The following is an 18,209-nucleotide window of genomic DNA, read 5'->3' on the forward strand; positions in this document are numbered from 1 at the left end:
TGGTACGTGCAGTGGCGGGTGGGGGGGAGAGGAAGGGAAAGCCATACATGTGCTCTCAGGATGAAGATACCCTAAGTGTTGTGTTTTTTTGTTTTGTTTTGTTTTTTTAAAAACAGTCTTGGCTTAGAGAAATAAGCTCAAAATATACAAAAATAATAATCATCAGAGCAAACTGAAATGGTCATCTATGTGCATAATCTATCGCTTTCGTTTCTGCTTTGGCCAGGGCAGAATGCTGTGTTCAGCTACAATAATGCCCAAACATTCTTCTATGGACTCTTCCAAACAAGAAAGCCCAAGCTTTCTTTTGTAACACGGCTTCCTGGCTCTTACATGGTTCTTAAACTGTTAGAATTATTTAATTGTCCTGCTCTAAATAGTCTTTCCCATGATATCCAATATTTGGAAGTGAGTGAAACATAAAGGATGAATTTGTCCATTGATACTGTTTTGCACATACACACACATTCGTGCATGTAAGAAAGACTTGCGAAGGTATAAAGCTTGAACTATGCAACCTTTTCTACAACCTGTAGTATATTCAAGAAAAAATGGAGTATATGTGGAGTCCATATGAGCAGGCCTATAGTATCACGAGAGAGATGTGGGGATGAATTCCACAATGCAGTGGACTTGGATGAGCAAAAGGTACAGATATTTAATAAACGAATCCAATGAACCTCCCACCATCCACACCCCAAACCATTTCCAAAAGATCTAAGCAAGTAATTTACCTTTGAAGACCTATTGCAAAGGTACAGGGACCAGAGCAGGTGTGGGAATCTGCTGTGAAGGAGTGAAAACAATGAAGAGAGACTAGGAAGTCTATTCCCCACGCCTCCAAAGAGAGCAGCCCTGCAGTTTGGTGATAGAGTAACTTCATAGAAATGAGACCATGGTCTGCATACTTTTGAGAGGGGTTTCCATATGGCGAGATGTACTAAGAGAAGGCTGGATCATTTGGGCAAATTATCACCCAGGCTGCTAAACTGCTTAGCTGCTGTTCCAAGGCCACTAATTGTCATTGAAAATTGGATACCTTCCGAGAAGGAATTCTCCCTACAGGGACCTTTTAAAATGCTGAAAGAATGCGCAAGCAGTCTTGGTTTCCTTTCTCTCTGAAATAGCTAATGACATCCATTCATTGTTTAGTTTCCTGGGGCCTTTTAGTATACCATATAAATGAATTCTTAAAAAACTGTGCTTTTTCATGGCTCTATTCAAACCCAATCAAAAAGTAAGAAGGACAAAAACAAAAACAAAAGGCTGTACTACATGGAAGTAAATAATTCCCGGTTAACAGCGCTGCCAAACTACCCTTCCACAATGCACACGATATCTCCAAGGATAGGGTCAGACACAGGCTTGTGATGTATCAAAATTAAACGTAATTATAGCAATGAATTCATTTAATCAATCAATTTCACCAGCGGTGGACAGGGCATAAAACTCCACACAGCTATCAATAGCTCTGATTACAGCTGGCTGTCAGCCAGAATTCCCCTGATCCATGTTAGTTAAATGCACATTAATCTGAATTTGGCAGTGTAATCAAGGACCTAACTGAACTGTGAAATTGAATTCTGCAGTAGAACATCATTTGACCATTTTATGCCAAGGCTGGAAAAATAGGGTTGGTGGGGGGAGGGGGGAGAAAGAAAAGAAAGGGGGGGAAATCCTGCTTCAGCATCTATTTGTCACTGTGGCCTTCTGTACCGGTGACAGGGAGGCCGTGGCTGGATTGTTCTGGACAGAGCGGTGTGTGTGCGTGTGCGTGTGTGTGTGTGTGTGTGTGTGTTGGGGAGTGGGGGGCGCGGGGGGCTAATGCTTCAAGGTATCTACTGAAGACCCTGATGCAGGATGCTTAGGAAGTAAGTGAAGTTCCGGATGGTCAGGCAATTGCTGGATTTCCAAACTGCATAGAGCAGAAAGTCATTCACCATATTTAGCATTTTTTTGCAAGCCAGTCTCCCACACCATGACATTGGATTCCTACTTAGGCACATAGGAATTTACACCTTATGACACAGAGTTGGAAGAGTCATGCCCTTCCCTGCCTTACAAAACATACGGCAAGCTCACACCGAGAGAGTTCAGACAAGAGGCTTATGATCTCTACAAATAGGAAACCCTAGTAATTTAAAGAAATGAATAAACCTGTGACCTCCTGGATCATAGGCCGATGCTCAGTTACAGAGCAACACTGGCTGGACTGTCTCAGCTTCTTGATGGTAAAAGAAATGAGCTTTGAGTTCTTCTAAATTGGTTACTGTCTAAGATGCTTAGCACAGTGCTGGCACGGAGTCACCCTCAGCACCACATCACAGACGCCATCCATCCACCTACTGCACACGTAGACTGATGCACATAGACTCTGTGCATTACTAACTTAACCCTCGCACAACATGATAAGACAGGGATGCTCTTTATCCCCATTGTATAGATAAAGAAGTAGAGGCACAGGCATGCAGTTTATCTACCCAGTTTTAAGGGACAATATCAGGACTCAAACCCTGGGAGCCTTAGCTGCCAAAAAGTCCTGGAGAAACAGGAGCCATAGGTAGTTCTCAACTGTGGCTGCATTTGCTCCGCCTGCCCCACCCTGGGACATTTGGCAGTGTCTGGAGACATTTTGGTTGTTAAGAGTGAGGGATGCTACTAAACACCCTACAGCGCCCAGGACAGCCCCCCACAACAAAGAATTATCAGGCCCTAAACATGCATAGTGTCGAGATTGAGAAATCCTGCTATAGAGTGAGACAGGATGATGCAACCCAAGGGAACCTCATTGCTGCAGGTGTCAAAAGGAGCCTGTAAGGCTTGGTGCCCACAGAGGCTATTCCTAAGCCATTCAGGGATGTAGCCAATGTCAGTGAAGGGACTGAGCCTAGAAAGCTGGGTCCCAGCTCTGCTCTGAGCTGACTGACCCAGCTGTTGTTGAGCCTCTCAAAGCCCATTCCCTCATCTGGATGAAGAGGGCAAGAGAGCCTGCTTCACAGGGCTGCGCGGTGCAAGGCAGCACAGAGAGTGCTCAGAACTGGCAGAGCTGTGATTTTGTTGAGGGCTTCTCGGGGGTTGGAGACAGACCAGCGAATGGATGTGCTGAGCCAGACAAGACACTCTAGCCGGCAGCTGCTTGGTACCTGGAGAGCATCAGAAGGAGCAAAAACAAATGCCTGGGGACAATATCTCCAGCCATTTTCCCTCCCTATGCGGCAGACTTGCCTGCAGGAGAGGGTGGAAAGTGTTCTCCCTCCACATGTGGCCCTTTTGATAGTTCTGAGGGCTGAATGGTACTACATGGCTTTTGTTTGGCTTCACCTTTCCTTTGTAAATCCTCACCGGAGGATATGTTGTGCTTTCTCTTATTGTTGATTCTATTACAGATGTCCCTCACTTTTCCCTCTTTGCCTCCCTGCACCCTGTCTCCACCTCTCATAGTCCTTCAGCACATTATTGTCTGTGTCCATGAGTTATGCATATAAGGATATGTGGGTTTTTTTTATTATTGATTTGAGAGAAAGAGGGGATGAGAGAGAGAGAGAGAAACATTGATTGGTTGCCTCCTGTAGGTGCCCTGACTGGGGTTTGAACTCACAGCCTGGATATGTGCCCTGACCCAGAATCGAATCTGCAACCTCTTGGTGCACAGGGTGATGCTGAGCCACCCAGCCAGAGCTGGTTTTATATTTTCTTAATTTTTGCTTAAGCCCCAGCAAATCATTCAAAAATAGGAAGATGCATGCCAATATCTATGGATGTCATAACATCCTCGATTCCTGTTACATTAATAGAAAAATTAGGTAGGTAGAACACACTGGAGGAGGGTTTTGTGTGTTTTTTTTGAATTGTGGGTTAACAGTATTTTTTTTCAATTTGGCCAAATGTTGTCAAACTCATGTCAAATACACACCCACACACACTTCCTCATTTTTGCTCTATCTGAAGATTTACATGAGATTTGTGCTTTCTCTTATTATTGGAGATGTGAGCATCACACACACACACACACATACACACACAAATCATATTTGATCCAAAATAGCCAAAATAATCCTGAGAAAGAAGAACAAAACTGGAGGTGTCACATTTCTTGATTTCAAACTACATTACAAAGTAAGAATAATCAAAACAATATAGTATTGGCATAAAAACAGACACATAGATCAGTGTAATAAATAGAGAGCTCAGAAATATGGTCAATTAATTTATGATAAAGGATATAAGAATATGCAATGGGGAAAAATAGTCTGTTCAATAAATAATGCTGGGAAAACTGATTAGCCATGTGTAAAAAAAAAAAAAAAAACTGGACCCTAATCTTATAACATACACAACATCAACTAAAAATGGGTTAAAGACTTGAATGTAAGACCTGAAATCATAAAGCTCCTAGAAGAAAACATAGGGGACAAGGTTTTCAACATTGGTCTTGGCAACAACTTTCTGGATTTAGCACCAAAGGAAAAGGCAACAAAAACAAAAATAAACAAGTGGGACTAAATTAAACTAAAAAAGTTTTGCTCTGCAGAGGAAACTATCAACAAAAATGAAAAGGCAACCTATGGAATGGGAGAAAGTATTTGTAAACCACACATCTGATAAAGATAAAACCAAATATCTGATACAAATATCTGATATTTGTATCCAAAATATACAAGTAATTCAAACAATTAGAAAAACACACATACCACAAAACGCACAAATAACCCAATTTAAAAAAATGGGCAAAGAATCTGAATAGACATTTTTCTAAAGAAGACATACAAATCTCCAACAGATACATAAAAAGGTGCTCTTCATCACTAATCATCAGGAAACTATAAATCAAAACCACAATGAGATATCTTTCTGTTGTTAGGATAGCCATTATCAAATAGACAAGAGATTTAAAATGCTAGCAAGGATGTGAGGGGAAAGAACCATTGTAACTATTGATGGGAACGTAAACTGGTACAGCCACTATGGGAAATAGAATAAAGGTTTTCAAGAAATTAAAAATAAAACTACCATCTGATCTGGCATTTCCACTTCTGGATATATATTCAAAGGAAACATCATCTTTATGTGGAAGAGATAACTATACCCTCATGACCAATGCACTATTAACAATAGTCAAGGTATGGAAACAAGTCATGTGTCCATAAACAGATGAATGGTTCAATAAAATGTGGATCAAGAAAATATATATACAATAGAATATTATTCAGCCTTAAAAGAGAAGAAATAATTCTGCCATTTGCAATAAATGAGAGTTCCAGCCAGGCATTATGGTAAGTGAAATATCACTTATATGTAGAATCTTTTTTTAAAAAGGTAGAAATCAAAACAGAGAATAGAAAAGTGATTGTCAGAGACAAGGGCGAGGAGCAATAAGTTGGTAAAGGGTACAAATCTTTAGTAATAAGATGAATGAGGTCTGAGGACGTAATGTATAACATGATGATGATAGAATTCTACTGTATAATTGAAATCTGCAAAGAGATTAGAACTTAAATGTTCTCCCCCTGATAAAAGTAAATATGTAAGGTGATGGATGTCTTAATTATGTCGGAAGAGAATTTCACAATGTTTACATATATCAAATCATCATGTTGTAAATTTTAATTATCTTTAAATTTTGTCAATTAGACCTCAGCGAAGGAGAAAAACATTCTTTACTGTTACATAAAGTAACCACTGCTGTTCCAAACCTGCGGATGTTACCAGGTTCAGCTCTGGTATGTGTTGATTCCCTTATTTCACTCTAGAACTACCAAGGGGTTCCCTCAGGTGAGTGATATGCACAGGAAATCTAATAAACCATCTCATACATCATGTGTATGAGATTTTTGTGCTGGTCAATTAGATAGACCTCTTTCCAACAATTGCCCTGGTAAAAACATAAGAAGTAAAGGCAGTCATGTTACCCTGATCATGGGAGTTCAAATAACTCACATAGCAAGATGAAAAACATTCTCAATATTTAAATTTTAACTAGATGTATATATTTCAAGTCTTTGTTTCTCATTTTATGTATTGGAAACTAAAGTGAGAGTTTTTGCTGTGTTTTTTTTTCTCTCTCTAAAGGTATGGTTAAAGTCACTACCAGCATGTCTGTAAATGACTTCAACACATTGGGTTGGGTTTATGAGAAATAGTAAGTAAAGAAAAATATTGACTATGTACAATCAATAAAACAAGCAGTCGGACATCCCCCAAGGGGACATCCCCCAAGGGCTCGCCTCCCATCAAGCTGCTGAAGAGAGAGCGTTTGGTACAGCATGCATGATCACGCTACTAGAAGTCACGTCCCTCTCAACTAGTCTGAGACCTCTATGGAATCCACAGCCCATCACCAAATGCCCCATTTTCACTTCGCTATACAGCTGAGGTAGCAGAAATATTTCTAAGTTACCATGGGAAAGTAAACCACTTGCACACTCTCCAAGGTATTTTTCCAAGTGAGTACGTTCAGGTTCAGGAACTTCTACAACAGTGGTCCCCAATTTCAAAAAGAATTTGCAGCAGCTGACATTTAAACTTATTTAACCAACAAAGGAGTTACAACAAAACAAAATAAAATAAAAAGCACAGAAAAAGGCCCAGCAACCAGCTTCTATCTATAATCCCCAAATTTAAAACAAACAAAAAAAGATATTTTAAGACAACAATAATAGAAAGAACATACTCTCAAATGAAGAATTGTCCCTCAAGTGGAATAAAATTAACTTTATTAAAAACTTACTGCATTATCCTGATTTTTTTTTTCCTTTTCAGCAGAGCCACATAAATTTTTTTCAGAATGCAGGAACCACTGTATTATTCCATCTAACGATCTACATCATGTACTCCTTCACAGAGACGTTACGATAAATGCGATGTGCTCATGTTGTACTAAGTTCTTTCAAATAAACACGATTTTTGGCCTTTTAACTAGAAACCCCATAGACGATCCCCCACAGACCTTTACTTTAATGAATAAATGTGTCTTGCCCTAAATTTTCGGCTCTCGGGGCTGGGGGATGGAAATCAGAATTTCCATATGGATTCTCACTTACAAGGCAACCCAGCACTTGAGAATCTGACTATATAAGAAGGCGGTGCTCGCACCACCTTGGTGGAGGGTCCCCCACTCTGGAGGCAAGGAGGCAGAGGACGTTACCTTGGCAATGCACATTGTGGGCTCGGACAAGCGAGGGTAGGTGTAGGAGTTGTACGTGTGTCCCTGGGGGTGGGTTTTAAATGCACTTGCTCCGAAGGGCATCATCGGTTCCTGGAGCCCCGAGCCCGACCTGGACCTCTGCCGCATGGCGGGCTGCGGGCTGGTCTGATTCAGGTACGATGACTTTGGCCTCCGATCGTAGTCATCCAGGCTGGGCCCCCATTCGCTCTCGCTGTAGGCCAGGCTCTCCTTGGAGCAGCCGCCGGTCCCTGCAGTTCTGGAAGGCGTGAATTGGAACGGGTAATCCAGAGGCGAGCTGCTCGAGGCTCTCTGGTACTCCCACTTGAGGTCACTGTAGTCACTGGGTTTGCTCAGTGAGTCCAAGTGTGTGTGATAATCGATGGGGAATCGGGCCAGGTCGGATTTCAGGGGCTTCATGTCAGAATAGTAGGCTTCCCCGTGTTTCATTTTCATCACGTGCCCATTCTGCTTGGCCGCATGGCTGCCTTTATAAAACGGATCCAAATCGTCTCCATAGAGACTCTTGTCGCGGTACCTGTCGGTGGAGTAGTCGGCGGTGGTGTCGGATTCGCTGGAATACTGTGAGAAGGTGATGAAGCCGTTCTCTTCCCGGTGGCCTGGGCCATGGCCCGCGGCGCCCTGGTCCGGGGTGGGCGGGCTCTCTTTCCTTAGGGAGTTGGAGCGGGTCACCGAGATGTTGTCGAAATCCTCCAGGAGGCCGTTGATGGAGGATTCCTGGCAGGGTTTGTTTCCTCGAACGATTGTCTGGGAATAATAAAGGGAATACTGTTTAAAGCAAACAATTGGTGGAGGAATCCCATGCCCACCCCCATCCAATTTAAACCAGAGGAAAACGGACCCCAGAAGAACATTTCATTAAAAAATGATTTAAAGCCCTAGCCGGTTTGACTCAGTGGATAGAGCATTGGCCTGCAGACCTAAGGGTCCCGGGTTTGATTCCAGTCAAGGGCATGTACTTTGGTTGCAGGCTCCTGCCGACCCAGGCCTTAGTCCGGGCCCATGCAGGAGGCAACCAGTCTATGTGTTTCTCTCACATCCATGTTTCTCTGTCTTTCCCTCTCTCTTCCACTCTCCCTAAAAATCAATGGCAAAATAGCTGCAGGTGAGGACTAACAAAACAAACAAACCAACGAAAAACTTAAAAAGTTAAAAATCAAAAAACTGTTGATTGACTTCAGTGGTGAAATAAAATATTTCAATAATAATCTCAAATTGTAAAACTTTCCTTACCTATCTCAACAGAAAGATCAATTAAACATCAAAAACCATTTAGTGGAGGGTGGCCAGTTGGGGGGAAATGGGGACATTTGCAATAGTGTCAACAATAAGAATGAAGGGGGAAAATGGAAAAGAATGCCATTTAGGAGACTATTTTTGGCTAGCATGATCTTATTTACCAGTTCATGGGAAATCCCTCCGCTTAAATAATCAACCCCCATCACCTAACAATAAGCTGGTGTTATCATTTTAATAGTCTATAATTGTTTGGTTGTAAAAGAAGTTTTATCGTGTGTTTATATTCATTATCCAGATTATTTGCAAACCCAGTAAACATTGTTACTTGAATATTAACACACCCAGAAATGTTTGCACTTTTTTTTTTTTACCTTTTCATGGGAAACACATAACAATTGAAGTTATTAGATTTTCTAGAAGAAAACAGAACTTTCTGGACTGTAAACAGGGAGCAGCATGAAAATTACTCAAGTGATTTAATTCATGATCAAATATGATGTTTTATTAAGTATACTAGAGGCCCATTGCATGAAGAGATTTGTGCAATAGGCCTTCCTTCCCCTGGCTGCCGGCACTGGTTTTCCTCTGGCACCCAGGACCCAGGCCTTCGTTCTGGCCACAGCAGAGAAGCCAAGCCTCTTCAGTTTTCAGTTGTCTTCAGTCTTTGCTCAGGCTGGAGCCTTCAGTCTTCTCTCTGCGCCTGCATATGCAAATTAACTGCCATCTTTGTTGGGTTAATTTGCATACTCATCCTGATTGGCTGGTAGGTGTAGTGGAGTGACACCAATTTGCATGTTTCTCTTTTATTTAGTGTAGATAACTGCAATACTTGTTATGGCCACAATTCTATGTAGCATCATCACTGAACTTTGGGGGCTTGGTAATGAGGTAGGTGTACCTGAATCTTGGTGACAAATTGTCAAGCCCACATGCTCCCTTTAATGGACCTAAATAGAACTGGAATACCAAGAGCAGAAGGAAGTCACAAACCACTTACAAAGCCAGTGGGCTGCACCTTGATGATGACAAGGTTTGCAGCAAAATATGTTGGGGGCGGACAAAAGAACAAAGTGTCGTGACTTCAGACTTCCAGGATTTTAAGATAAAAATGTCTTTGAGCAAATAGCAAGGAGTTCAACACCATCTCAGTCAGTACAATAGAAAGAAGATTTTAAACTGGGGAAAAAGCCAAAGTTATCCAGAAAATGTTTTCCTAGATTAGTGCTTACAAAACTATACATAATGGCCCAGCCGGTATGGCTCAGTGGTTGAGCACTGACCTATGAACCAGGAGGTCATGGTCAATTCCTGGTCAGGGCACATATGGTTGCATGCTTGATCCCCAGTGTGGGGCATGCAGGAGACAGCAGATCAAAGATCTTTTCTCATCATTGATGTTTCTCTCTCTCTCTCTCTCTCTCTCTCTCTCTCTCTCTCTCTCTCTCCCTTCCTCTCTGAAATGGACATATATATCCATTTCACTATGGATATATAGTGAAAGACAAGGTCTTGTCCCATTCTCCAAATTAACCCTGGACTAATACTTTTGGTCTTTACCATTTTCCTTTTAATAAACTTTTACTTTTTGAATACTTTTAGATTAACAGAGTAGTTGCAAAGAGAATAGAGTTCTCATTCATCCTTCACCCAGTTTCCCCATGCTAACACCTTGCATTGCTATTAGCTAAACTCCACAATTGATGCAGATTTCATTTTTTTCCTAGTTTTCTAGGGCCCCACTCAGTACACCTCATTACATTTATTTGTCATGTCTCCTTTGGTCTGTGACAAATTTTCAGAATTCCCTTGTTGTTGATGACCTTGACAGTTTTAAGATATTTTGCAGAATGTCCCTCAATTGGGGGTGTCTGAAGTTTTTCTCATGATTACACGGGGGTTATTGGTTTTGGGGAGGAAGACCACAAAGTAATGTGTGCCACGCCAGCACGACCAAGGGTGATCCCGAGAGGGGGGGTGAAAGGATTAAGGAAAGACAGACAAGAGAATAATAGCTGGGTATCAGTGGGACGCTGCCTCCCTGATGAGGAGACAATGACAGCGCCCACAAGCTGTGTCTTTATTTTATAGCAGATGCCACGAGGCAAAGTAGGGGCGTGATCACGTTGTTTACAGCATTCTCGTGAGTTTCAACCTCACTCAACTACATGCACCCGAACTCTATCACAAGGCACGTGGGGCTACATGTTCGGACCATAGGTTCAAGCTTACCACCATAGCTGTTGGCTATAATTGTCCTGGGAGGGCCCTGCCCTCCAGCTGGGACATGCACGTGGCAATGAGAGGACCCTGTCCTTTCATTAGTCCGAGGCTTGAACCTGGCCAAAACACCGTAACCGCGCCCCACAGTAATGAGCTAATTTCATTACATCATATCCAGGGTACACACCACCAACATGACTTACCACTGATGATGCTGACCTTGATCGCCTGGCTGAGGTAGTGTCTGCCAGGTTTCCACACTGTGAAGTTACATTATCCCACACCCTTTCCATATTTCACTCTTTGGAAGTAAGACACAGTGCAGCCCATACTCAAGGGAAGAGGAGCCAAGCCCTTAAGAGTATTTTGAATTCTTATGCACAGGGGACTTATCTATTCTCCATATTTGCTTATTTATTCAATCATTTATTTGTATTAGTATGAATGGAATCATGGATACTTACCTTATACTTTGGGTTATAATCCAATGCTATATTATTTGTTTTGTTGCTCAAATGATTCCATCTTTGGTTATTGAGAATTCTCTAAGTCTGGCTGCTATGTCACTTTGACAAGCTCCCCATCTTTTTCTTTTTTTGAATAGTTCTTACTTTCTGGCCCTCTAAGATTCTTCAGGCTTCCCTTATATTGTCCTTGCTTTGCCCTAAAATCAGCCATTTTCCCAAGGAGCCTTGTTATTGGAGAATGATATTAGAAACTAGAATCTGGGTGCTGGGTGTGCTCATTGCTACTGGGGTGCCATAGCTTCCTGGCCCTCTCATGCACATGATGAGGAAATGTATACATGTATACTTACACAGGTAAATGCACCTTCTATATTTATATCTACCCATCTGTGTCTATATTAAGCTAAACATGAATTTATACTATTGTCTCTGAACCTAGTCTAGTACCGCATGGTTCATTCTAGCTTTCCCCTTATCTGTAACTGCCCCTCCCCTCCGGTTCTGACAGTGAAAAACCTGGATCTCACCACCTGTTATTCATTTACTTATTCAATCCCAGTATACATGTACAGCAGCTTCAGAATATTGACCCATACCAGCATGGGAAACAACAGCCAACCAGAGTATAGTTCTTATATAGAGTTCTTTTTTACTTTAGTCTTACAGTTTCCATTCAAAGCACTGTTTTCCAAAGTTACTTTCCCCCCACACTCCCTTTAATGAGATTATGTTAGTCAGATATAGGTAATAGTTAGATTTTTTTTTTGGGGGGGGGTCACAGTCTGCATTCCACTGTGGGATCCTCTGATCTGGTTGACTTAAAAAATGCATGCATCAGTGCACTCTTTGTGCTGGAAAGTTCTATGGGTATTGACATATACAAAGCATCATGTATTCACCATTACAGTGCCATACAGATTAGTTCCTCTGCTAACCCCAAATCTCCTGAGCTTCCCTTAGTCAGACACTACCTTCTAAACCCTTGGTATCACTGGTCTTTTTTTGCATCTTTATTGTTTTGCCTCTTCTGGAATATTATATGAATGAAATTACACACTCTGGAGACTTTTGGTCTGCCTTCTTTCACTTAGCATAAGGCATTTTGAGGTTTATCCAGGTTGTTCTGTGAACTAATAGCATATTTTTTCATGATTACTTTTTATCACTGAATAGTGTTCCATTATATATGTTGTGGTTGTATGTGGGAGGGTTTAAATTGATTGGCTGATTGCCAAAGTTGGTGATATTCTGTTGGAGCCTCCCCCAGACAGCGGTATATGTATATGTATGTGTGTGTGTGTGTATACCTTTTCTCAGAGCAGCAATGTTTCATGCTCGCCCCAACAGATAAATGTAGAGGAATAATACATGTGAATAGGGAAGAGTGAGCAGCCCAGGAAGGGGAAAAGATGAAATGGGCATCTTTCAATGCATTAAATATGAATGCTAATAATTCACCCTCAAAAATATCATGTCTATTTGAGCAGCTTCCTATTGCATTTCAGGTGTATTTTACCTGTTTACAACCTCTCTTTCTATTTTCTCAGGATGCTCTCCAAACCCTCTTAGACATATGTACTGTTACTCTCTGTGGTTTTAAACTGTTGGTCTCCTCTTAACTATTATTTGCAGGAATTTTTAAGAAAATAGCATCAGTTTGTTTATATCACAGCATATCAACTAAAAGTCTTTTTAGCCAGAATTCTGGATAGAAATTACCCTGTGCATATTCTTATTCTCTCTTATGAACAATAGGCAGATTATGCAAAGAAACTGACATAAGAAATTCATGGTAGCTTTCTGGTATTTTTTCATCCCAGGCATCTGTGTTAACTGATGGGCCACATGAATAATGACTGTAAGGTATGCCAAGGTCTTTAAGTATCTTCTGAATTATCAGACCTATTTGAAAAAATCCTTCTACAAAAAATATTATCCAGACTTTCCCTGAACTTGCCAAATAATAGTTAACTATATTAGAATTTTTCATATTTAATTTATTTTTGGGTCTATATCCTGGAAGGGGGGAATCATTTCTCTGAATGCTATCTGTCTTAGCATTTCAATTAATCTTTTCTGTCTACCTTCATGTTTCACACCTCTGAATACATGAAATATTCAGGTCTAGGACCACAGAATCATTTCCAGTATCTTAATGTTGGAAGGAATCTAGAGAACATCTAGGTCATCTCCTTTTACTGAGCAAAACTGACTCAGCTGACTTTGCCAACTGGTATGACACAGACCTGGGATTGAAATACAAATCCACTTTCTCCCAGTCTAGCTTTCTTCCCAAGGTTCTCTTCAGACTCTTGAGCTAAACAAATTAGCACCAGTTGGCAATGCAAAGGCTTGATGTGTGATATCATAACCCATCAAAAATGGGTCAATGACCACTGTCAGCAGGTGCTAGCAGAGCCAGTGCCATCAGCGCATGGGAGCGGTGGCAGCAGGAGCAGGGCTACCAGCAGACAGAGGACTGGGGGCCGTGGTGGGAGGGGCTGGGCAGGGGCACAGAGGACCGGCCAAGACCCGTCCCTGTGCCCACGGTGGCCCACAGTTCCTTTCAAGGTGCACGAATTTGTGCACTGGGCCCCTAGTGCATATATATGCATATAAGTTTGTTGGTTGATCTCTTCCCACCCACCCATCCACCCACCCACTCATCCACTCACCCACTCCCACCTTCCCTCTGAGATTCAACGGTTTGTTCCATACTTCTATGACTCTGGATCTATTTTGTTTATTTGTTTATTTTGTTCATTTGATTCCGTATATGAGTGAGATCATATAATGCTTGCATTTCTCTGTCTGGCTTATTTCACTTAGCATAATAACTCCAGGTCCTTCCATGCTGTCTCAAAGGGTAAGAGAGCCTTCTTTTTTACTGCTACATAGCATTCCATGGTATAAATATACCACAGCTTTTTTATCCATTCATCTACTACACTTGGGCTATTTCCAGATCTTAGCTATTATAAATTGCGTTGCTATGAACATAGGGGTGCATGCATTCTTTCTGATTGGTGTTTTGTGTTTCTTAAAATATAATCCTAGAAGTGAGATTACTTAGTCAAATGGCAGTTCCACATTTAGTTTTTTGAGGATACACCATACTGTTTTCCATAATGGCTGCATCAGTCTGCATTCCCACCATCCAGAGAAGTATGTTGAGTTCATATACAAAATTATAGTGGTAAACTTCATAAATAGAATTCTTTATATTTGTTTATATTTATAAATATAAATTATTTATATTTATAATGTGAAAGTAGAAATATTAGTATTGTTATGAGCTAAATGCTATTAAGAAAAAATAAAGACTATCCACTGAGGGAAAAAACATTTTTAAAAAACAATGTAATATTTGTTATCTTTGTTTTGAATCTTAGGCTCATAGCAATATGATATTGAGCAACTTACTTAATGTTGTAAAGCCTTGGTTTCTTAATACATAAAATGGTAAGAACAAACCCTTATCTTATAGCATTATTTTGATGATTCAATGAAATAATTTGTGTGAAAAGCAGGCATGATTCTTGGCATACAGTAAGTACTAATAAATGGTAATTATTTAACAATTTTATGGGTAAAATTTACTTTTAAATTAGGCTGATAATAATTTAGGTAAAAAAAGAAGTTGCAAGCAACATATAGAAGGAATAAATCTCAGCTTCATATGTTGAATGTAAAAGGATAATTGATGTAGAAGACTTTAAAAATGACTATTAGTAATTTTAGATACAAATGTCTTAAATTTAAACAGATGTACTTCAAAATAATTACAACTGTTAATATATATTCAATACTACTCATTAGATCTAAAACAATGAAATACTTTCAAATCATGATCAACACTCTGTTATCTTTTTAAAAATGTAAAGTCTGAGTCACAAATATTAACAAAGTTAGATTCTCAATATTGAAACTATATATATATGAGAAGAAAGGTTATTAGAAATGCAGTAAAATATTGTAAGTAGTCATCTCTAAGTGGGGAGATTAGGGTGATTTATATTTTAGACAGGTACTTTTCAAACTTTAATGTGCAAACAAATTACCTGGAGATTCTGTTGAAGGCAGATTCTAATCCAATTGGTCTCAGGAGGGGGCCTGAGGTTCTGGATCTCAAACAAGCTCCCAGGCAACAACCCAGCTTGTCTGCTGGTCACTCAATGGGGTTATTGTATTTTCCAGAATTTCTACAATCAGGATTACTTTCATAATGAAAATGTTAGACTGAGATTGCTTTTTCAGTATAGTGGGATTTTATATTTTATATATAGAAAGAGTGTAGTGTTAAATACATTTTAATATGTACATACAGTGTTGAATATATAGATACATATTATGTTAAAATTATATGATGTTATAGTTGGCTGTTGGGAGCCATACTGTTTAAGTTTCCTGTTTCCTATGAAGGTGTAATATTTATTATGTTTAACCAAAATGAAGACTGTAACAGATTCACCATGTTGGAACTCCTGCTTCTGTATCATCATGATCTTACTGTGAAGCTCTGCATCTCAGAATTATTCATGAATAAAAACCGAGTACCATAGAAGGGAGGTGTGGTTGCAGGCATTTGAAAAGAAAATTTTATCTATAATTTTTTAAAAAATCAAAGAAACCAAAGCATAGTGTACTGAGGCATGGTTTTTCTTGAATCTCCTTTTTAGTGTTTGAAATGTTTACTGGCGGTATAAATGGATCACTCTTAAGAAAGCACATGCCGCCCTAACCGGTTTGGCTCAGTGGATAGAGCGTCAGCCTTCAGATTCAAGGGTCGCAGGTTCGATTCCGGTCAAGGGCATGTACCTTGGTTGCGGGCACATACCCAGTAGGGAGTGTGCAGGAGGCAGCTGATCGATGTTTCTCTTTCATCGATGTTTCTAACTCTCTATCCCTCTCCCTTTCTCTCTAAAAAATCAATAAAAGAAATTAAAAAAAAAGAAAGCACATGCCATTCCCTCTTGCAATGAAAACTATTAAGTCAGTGTTAGGAAGAAGGGGCTTGCATAATGTAAGTGTTTATTAGACATAAATTGTTGACATGCCCCACCCCCTGGATTTTTAAAAAGAAGGGTCTAATAGCCTTATCTAATCAGGAAGACCAGTTAAAGGAGAGCGGAGGCAGTATTTGTTTCTCTGGCATGGGCTCCCCTTTAAGGAACCAGAAGTGGCAGACCGGTTTTCATGAAATCTAAACGTGCGGAATTTTACAACACAGTTTAACCAGGCTTCAAAATGTAAGAACCGCTATTTATTACTGTCAGTATCTGATGCTTATTAAAGCAAGATTGTGCAGTTTTATAGAGATCAATAATAGAATAACTGCAAGAGGATCAGTGAATTTCATGCTGCAGAACAGCCAAGCACTACAAAGAATCAATGTAACCCAATCTATCTGAGTTGGACGCCACGGTTCTCACTGTCTTTCCATTGTGCATGGACTGGCCCGGCCGGCGTCTGTTCTGGCTCCCGGTGACAGTGGGCATATTTCATGGCGCTCCTTCCTCGGGCTGTCGGCTGGTGATAAGCTATAATGGATCAGTCCCTAAGAACAGCTGTCTCCCCTTGTTCCCGGGAAGAGATGAAAAAGTGCCTCTGCTCTCACAGGCTGTATCAACCTTGACAATAACGGAGGGTGTAATTAACAGCTTTCCCTAATAAGACCTCACATTTCTTTTTCAAAAACAATGTCTTCCACCCTCCTCCAGAATGTGTTTCATTTTGTCTTTCTGGGTAAACACTTGCCAGGAGGTCAATGAGCTAAATAGTCCCATGACTCGACAACAAACCAGGACTCTCTCAGAAAGTATCTGCTTTTAAGAATTTATCTAAACTCTGCCGAAACCGGTTTGGCTCAGTGGATAGAGCGTCGGCCTGCGGACTGAGGGGTCCCAGGTTCGATTCCGGTCAAGGGCATGTACCTGGGTTGCGGGCACATCCCCAGTAGGAGATGTGCAGGAGGCAGCTGGTCGATGTTTCTCTCTCATCGATGTTTCTAACTCTCTATCTCTCTCCCTTCCTCTCTGTAAAAAATCAATAAAATATATTTTAAAAAAAAGAATTTATCTAAACTCTTGCCCTGTTTGTGGGCAACGAATCCCCTTGTTTTTAGGAAAGAATGTGGCTCGAAACAGCTGGGAACATAATCACAGCAAATGAACACACCTGATATACTTGGAGCCTTCTGGGAAGAAAGACTTCCTGGTGGTTGGCTTTTTTTAAAACCCAAAGACCTCAGATCTTCTATTTTCTTTCCATGTTCTACATACCACTTTTTTTGGTAACCATAGGGGGTGGGATGAATTGGGTGAATAATTGAGAATCACATATTCCAGGATAATATGAGACTTAGGGCAGGATATCTCAGAGTGGAGGTGGTGGTGAGGGTTTCTAACCATTAAGACCCTTTTAAATAAATCGCATAATCATGTCAATTATGTGGAATCCAAAGAAACCAACTCCTTTACTAACTAAAATTATTATGTTCTATGCAAATTTAAAAAAGTAGGATGTATTTAAGAAAGGTTTTCTAAATTTTCTAGAAATCAAGATTTCCTCGTTAAGTTAATTGGAAAATGTTCTAGTGTTTGCCGTTTTCTCTGCTTCTTAAAGGGCAGAGAATTCAGCACATTTACTAGTAGTGGCCAGTTCCATACATGGACAATCCCTGAAGGCGACTTTCTATTTACTGTTAGCTGGGCAAAGCAAATGTGGGCAGTTCATAGCCCTGGTTCTTGCTGCTTGGGATATGAGGCGTCCAGGCTGAAGTCAACTCAAGGCAGTTTGACCAAAGTGTGTTATGTTTGAGTTAAAAGTCCATTGGAGACTGCGAATGCCGTAGTTGGAAATTTAGCTACTGTTTGCTGGCTGTTTCTCGGTTCAGTGTCTAGGGAACAATGATGTCTGCATTAGTATTTCCACTCATTAATTTACTCATTTAGTCAAACAAAAAATCATTTCTAAGAGCAGGGAGATCTCTGAGATACATGAGACAAGAGTCCACAATATGTTTCTTAACTTGGGTAGTGAATAAATAGCATTTCATATTATTCTTCAAGCTTTCCATGTGCCATATTCATCTGACCTAG

The 18,209-nt window shown here is 40.4% G+C and overlaps 1 protein-coding gene across 1 annotated transcript in view; it reads right to left on the minus strand.

Annotated features, from left to right (window-relative positions):
- The window catches only part of PAK5 (p21 (RAC1) activated kinase 5), a 233,821-nt gene that overhangs the window by 31,352 nt on the left and 184,260 nt on the right, over window positions 1-18,209 (minus strand). The window contains exon 4 of the mRNA XM_006087950.3: window positions 7,145-7,930. Within this exon, the coding sequence (XP_006088012.1) occupies window positions 7,145-7,930 (786 nt within the window). The remainder of the gene's footprint in view (window positions 1-7,144; window positions 7,931-18,209) is intronic.

Source organism: Myotis lucifugus, unplaced genomic scaffold (assembly GCF_000147115.1).
Source record: "Myotis lucifugus unplaced genomic scaffold, Myoluc2.0 scaffold_42, whole genome shotgun sequence".
NCBI classification, from domain to species: Eukaryota; Metazoa; Chordata; class Mammalia; order Chiroptera; family Vespertilionidae; genus Myotis; species Myotis lucifugus.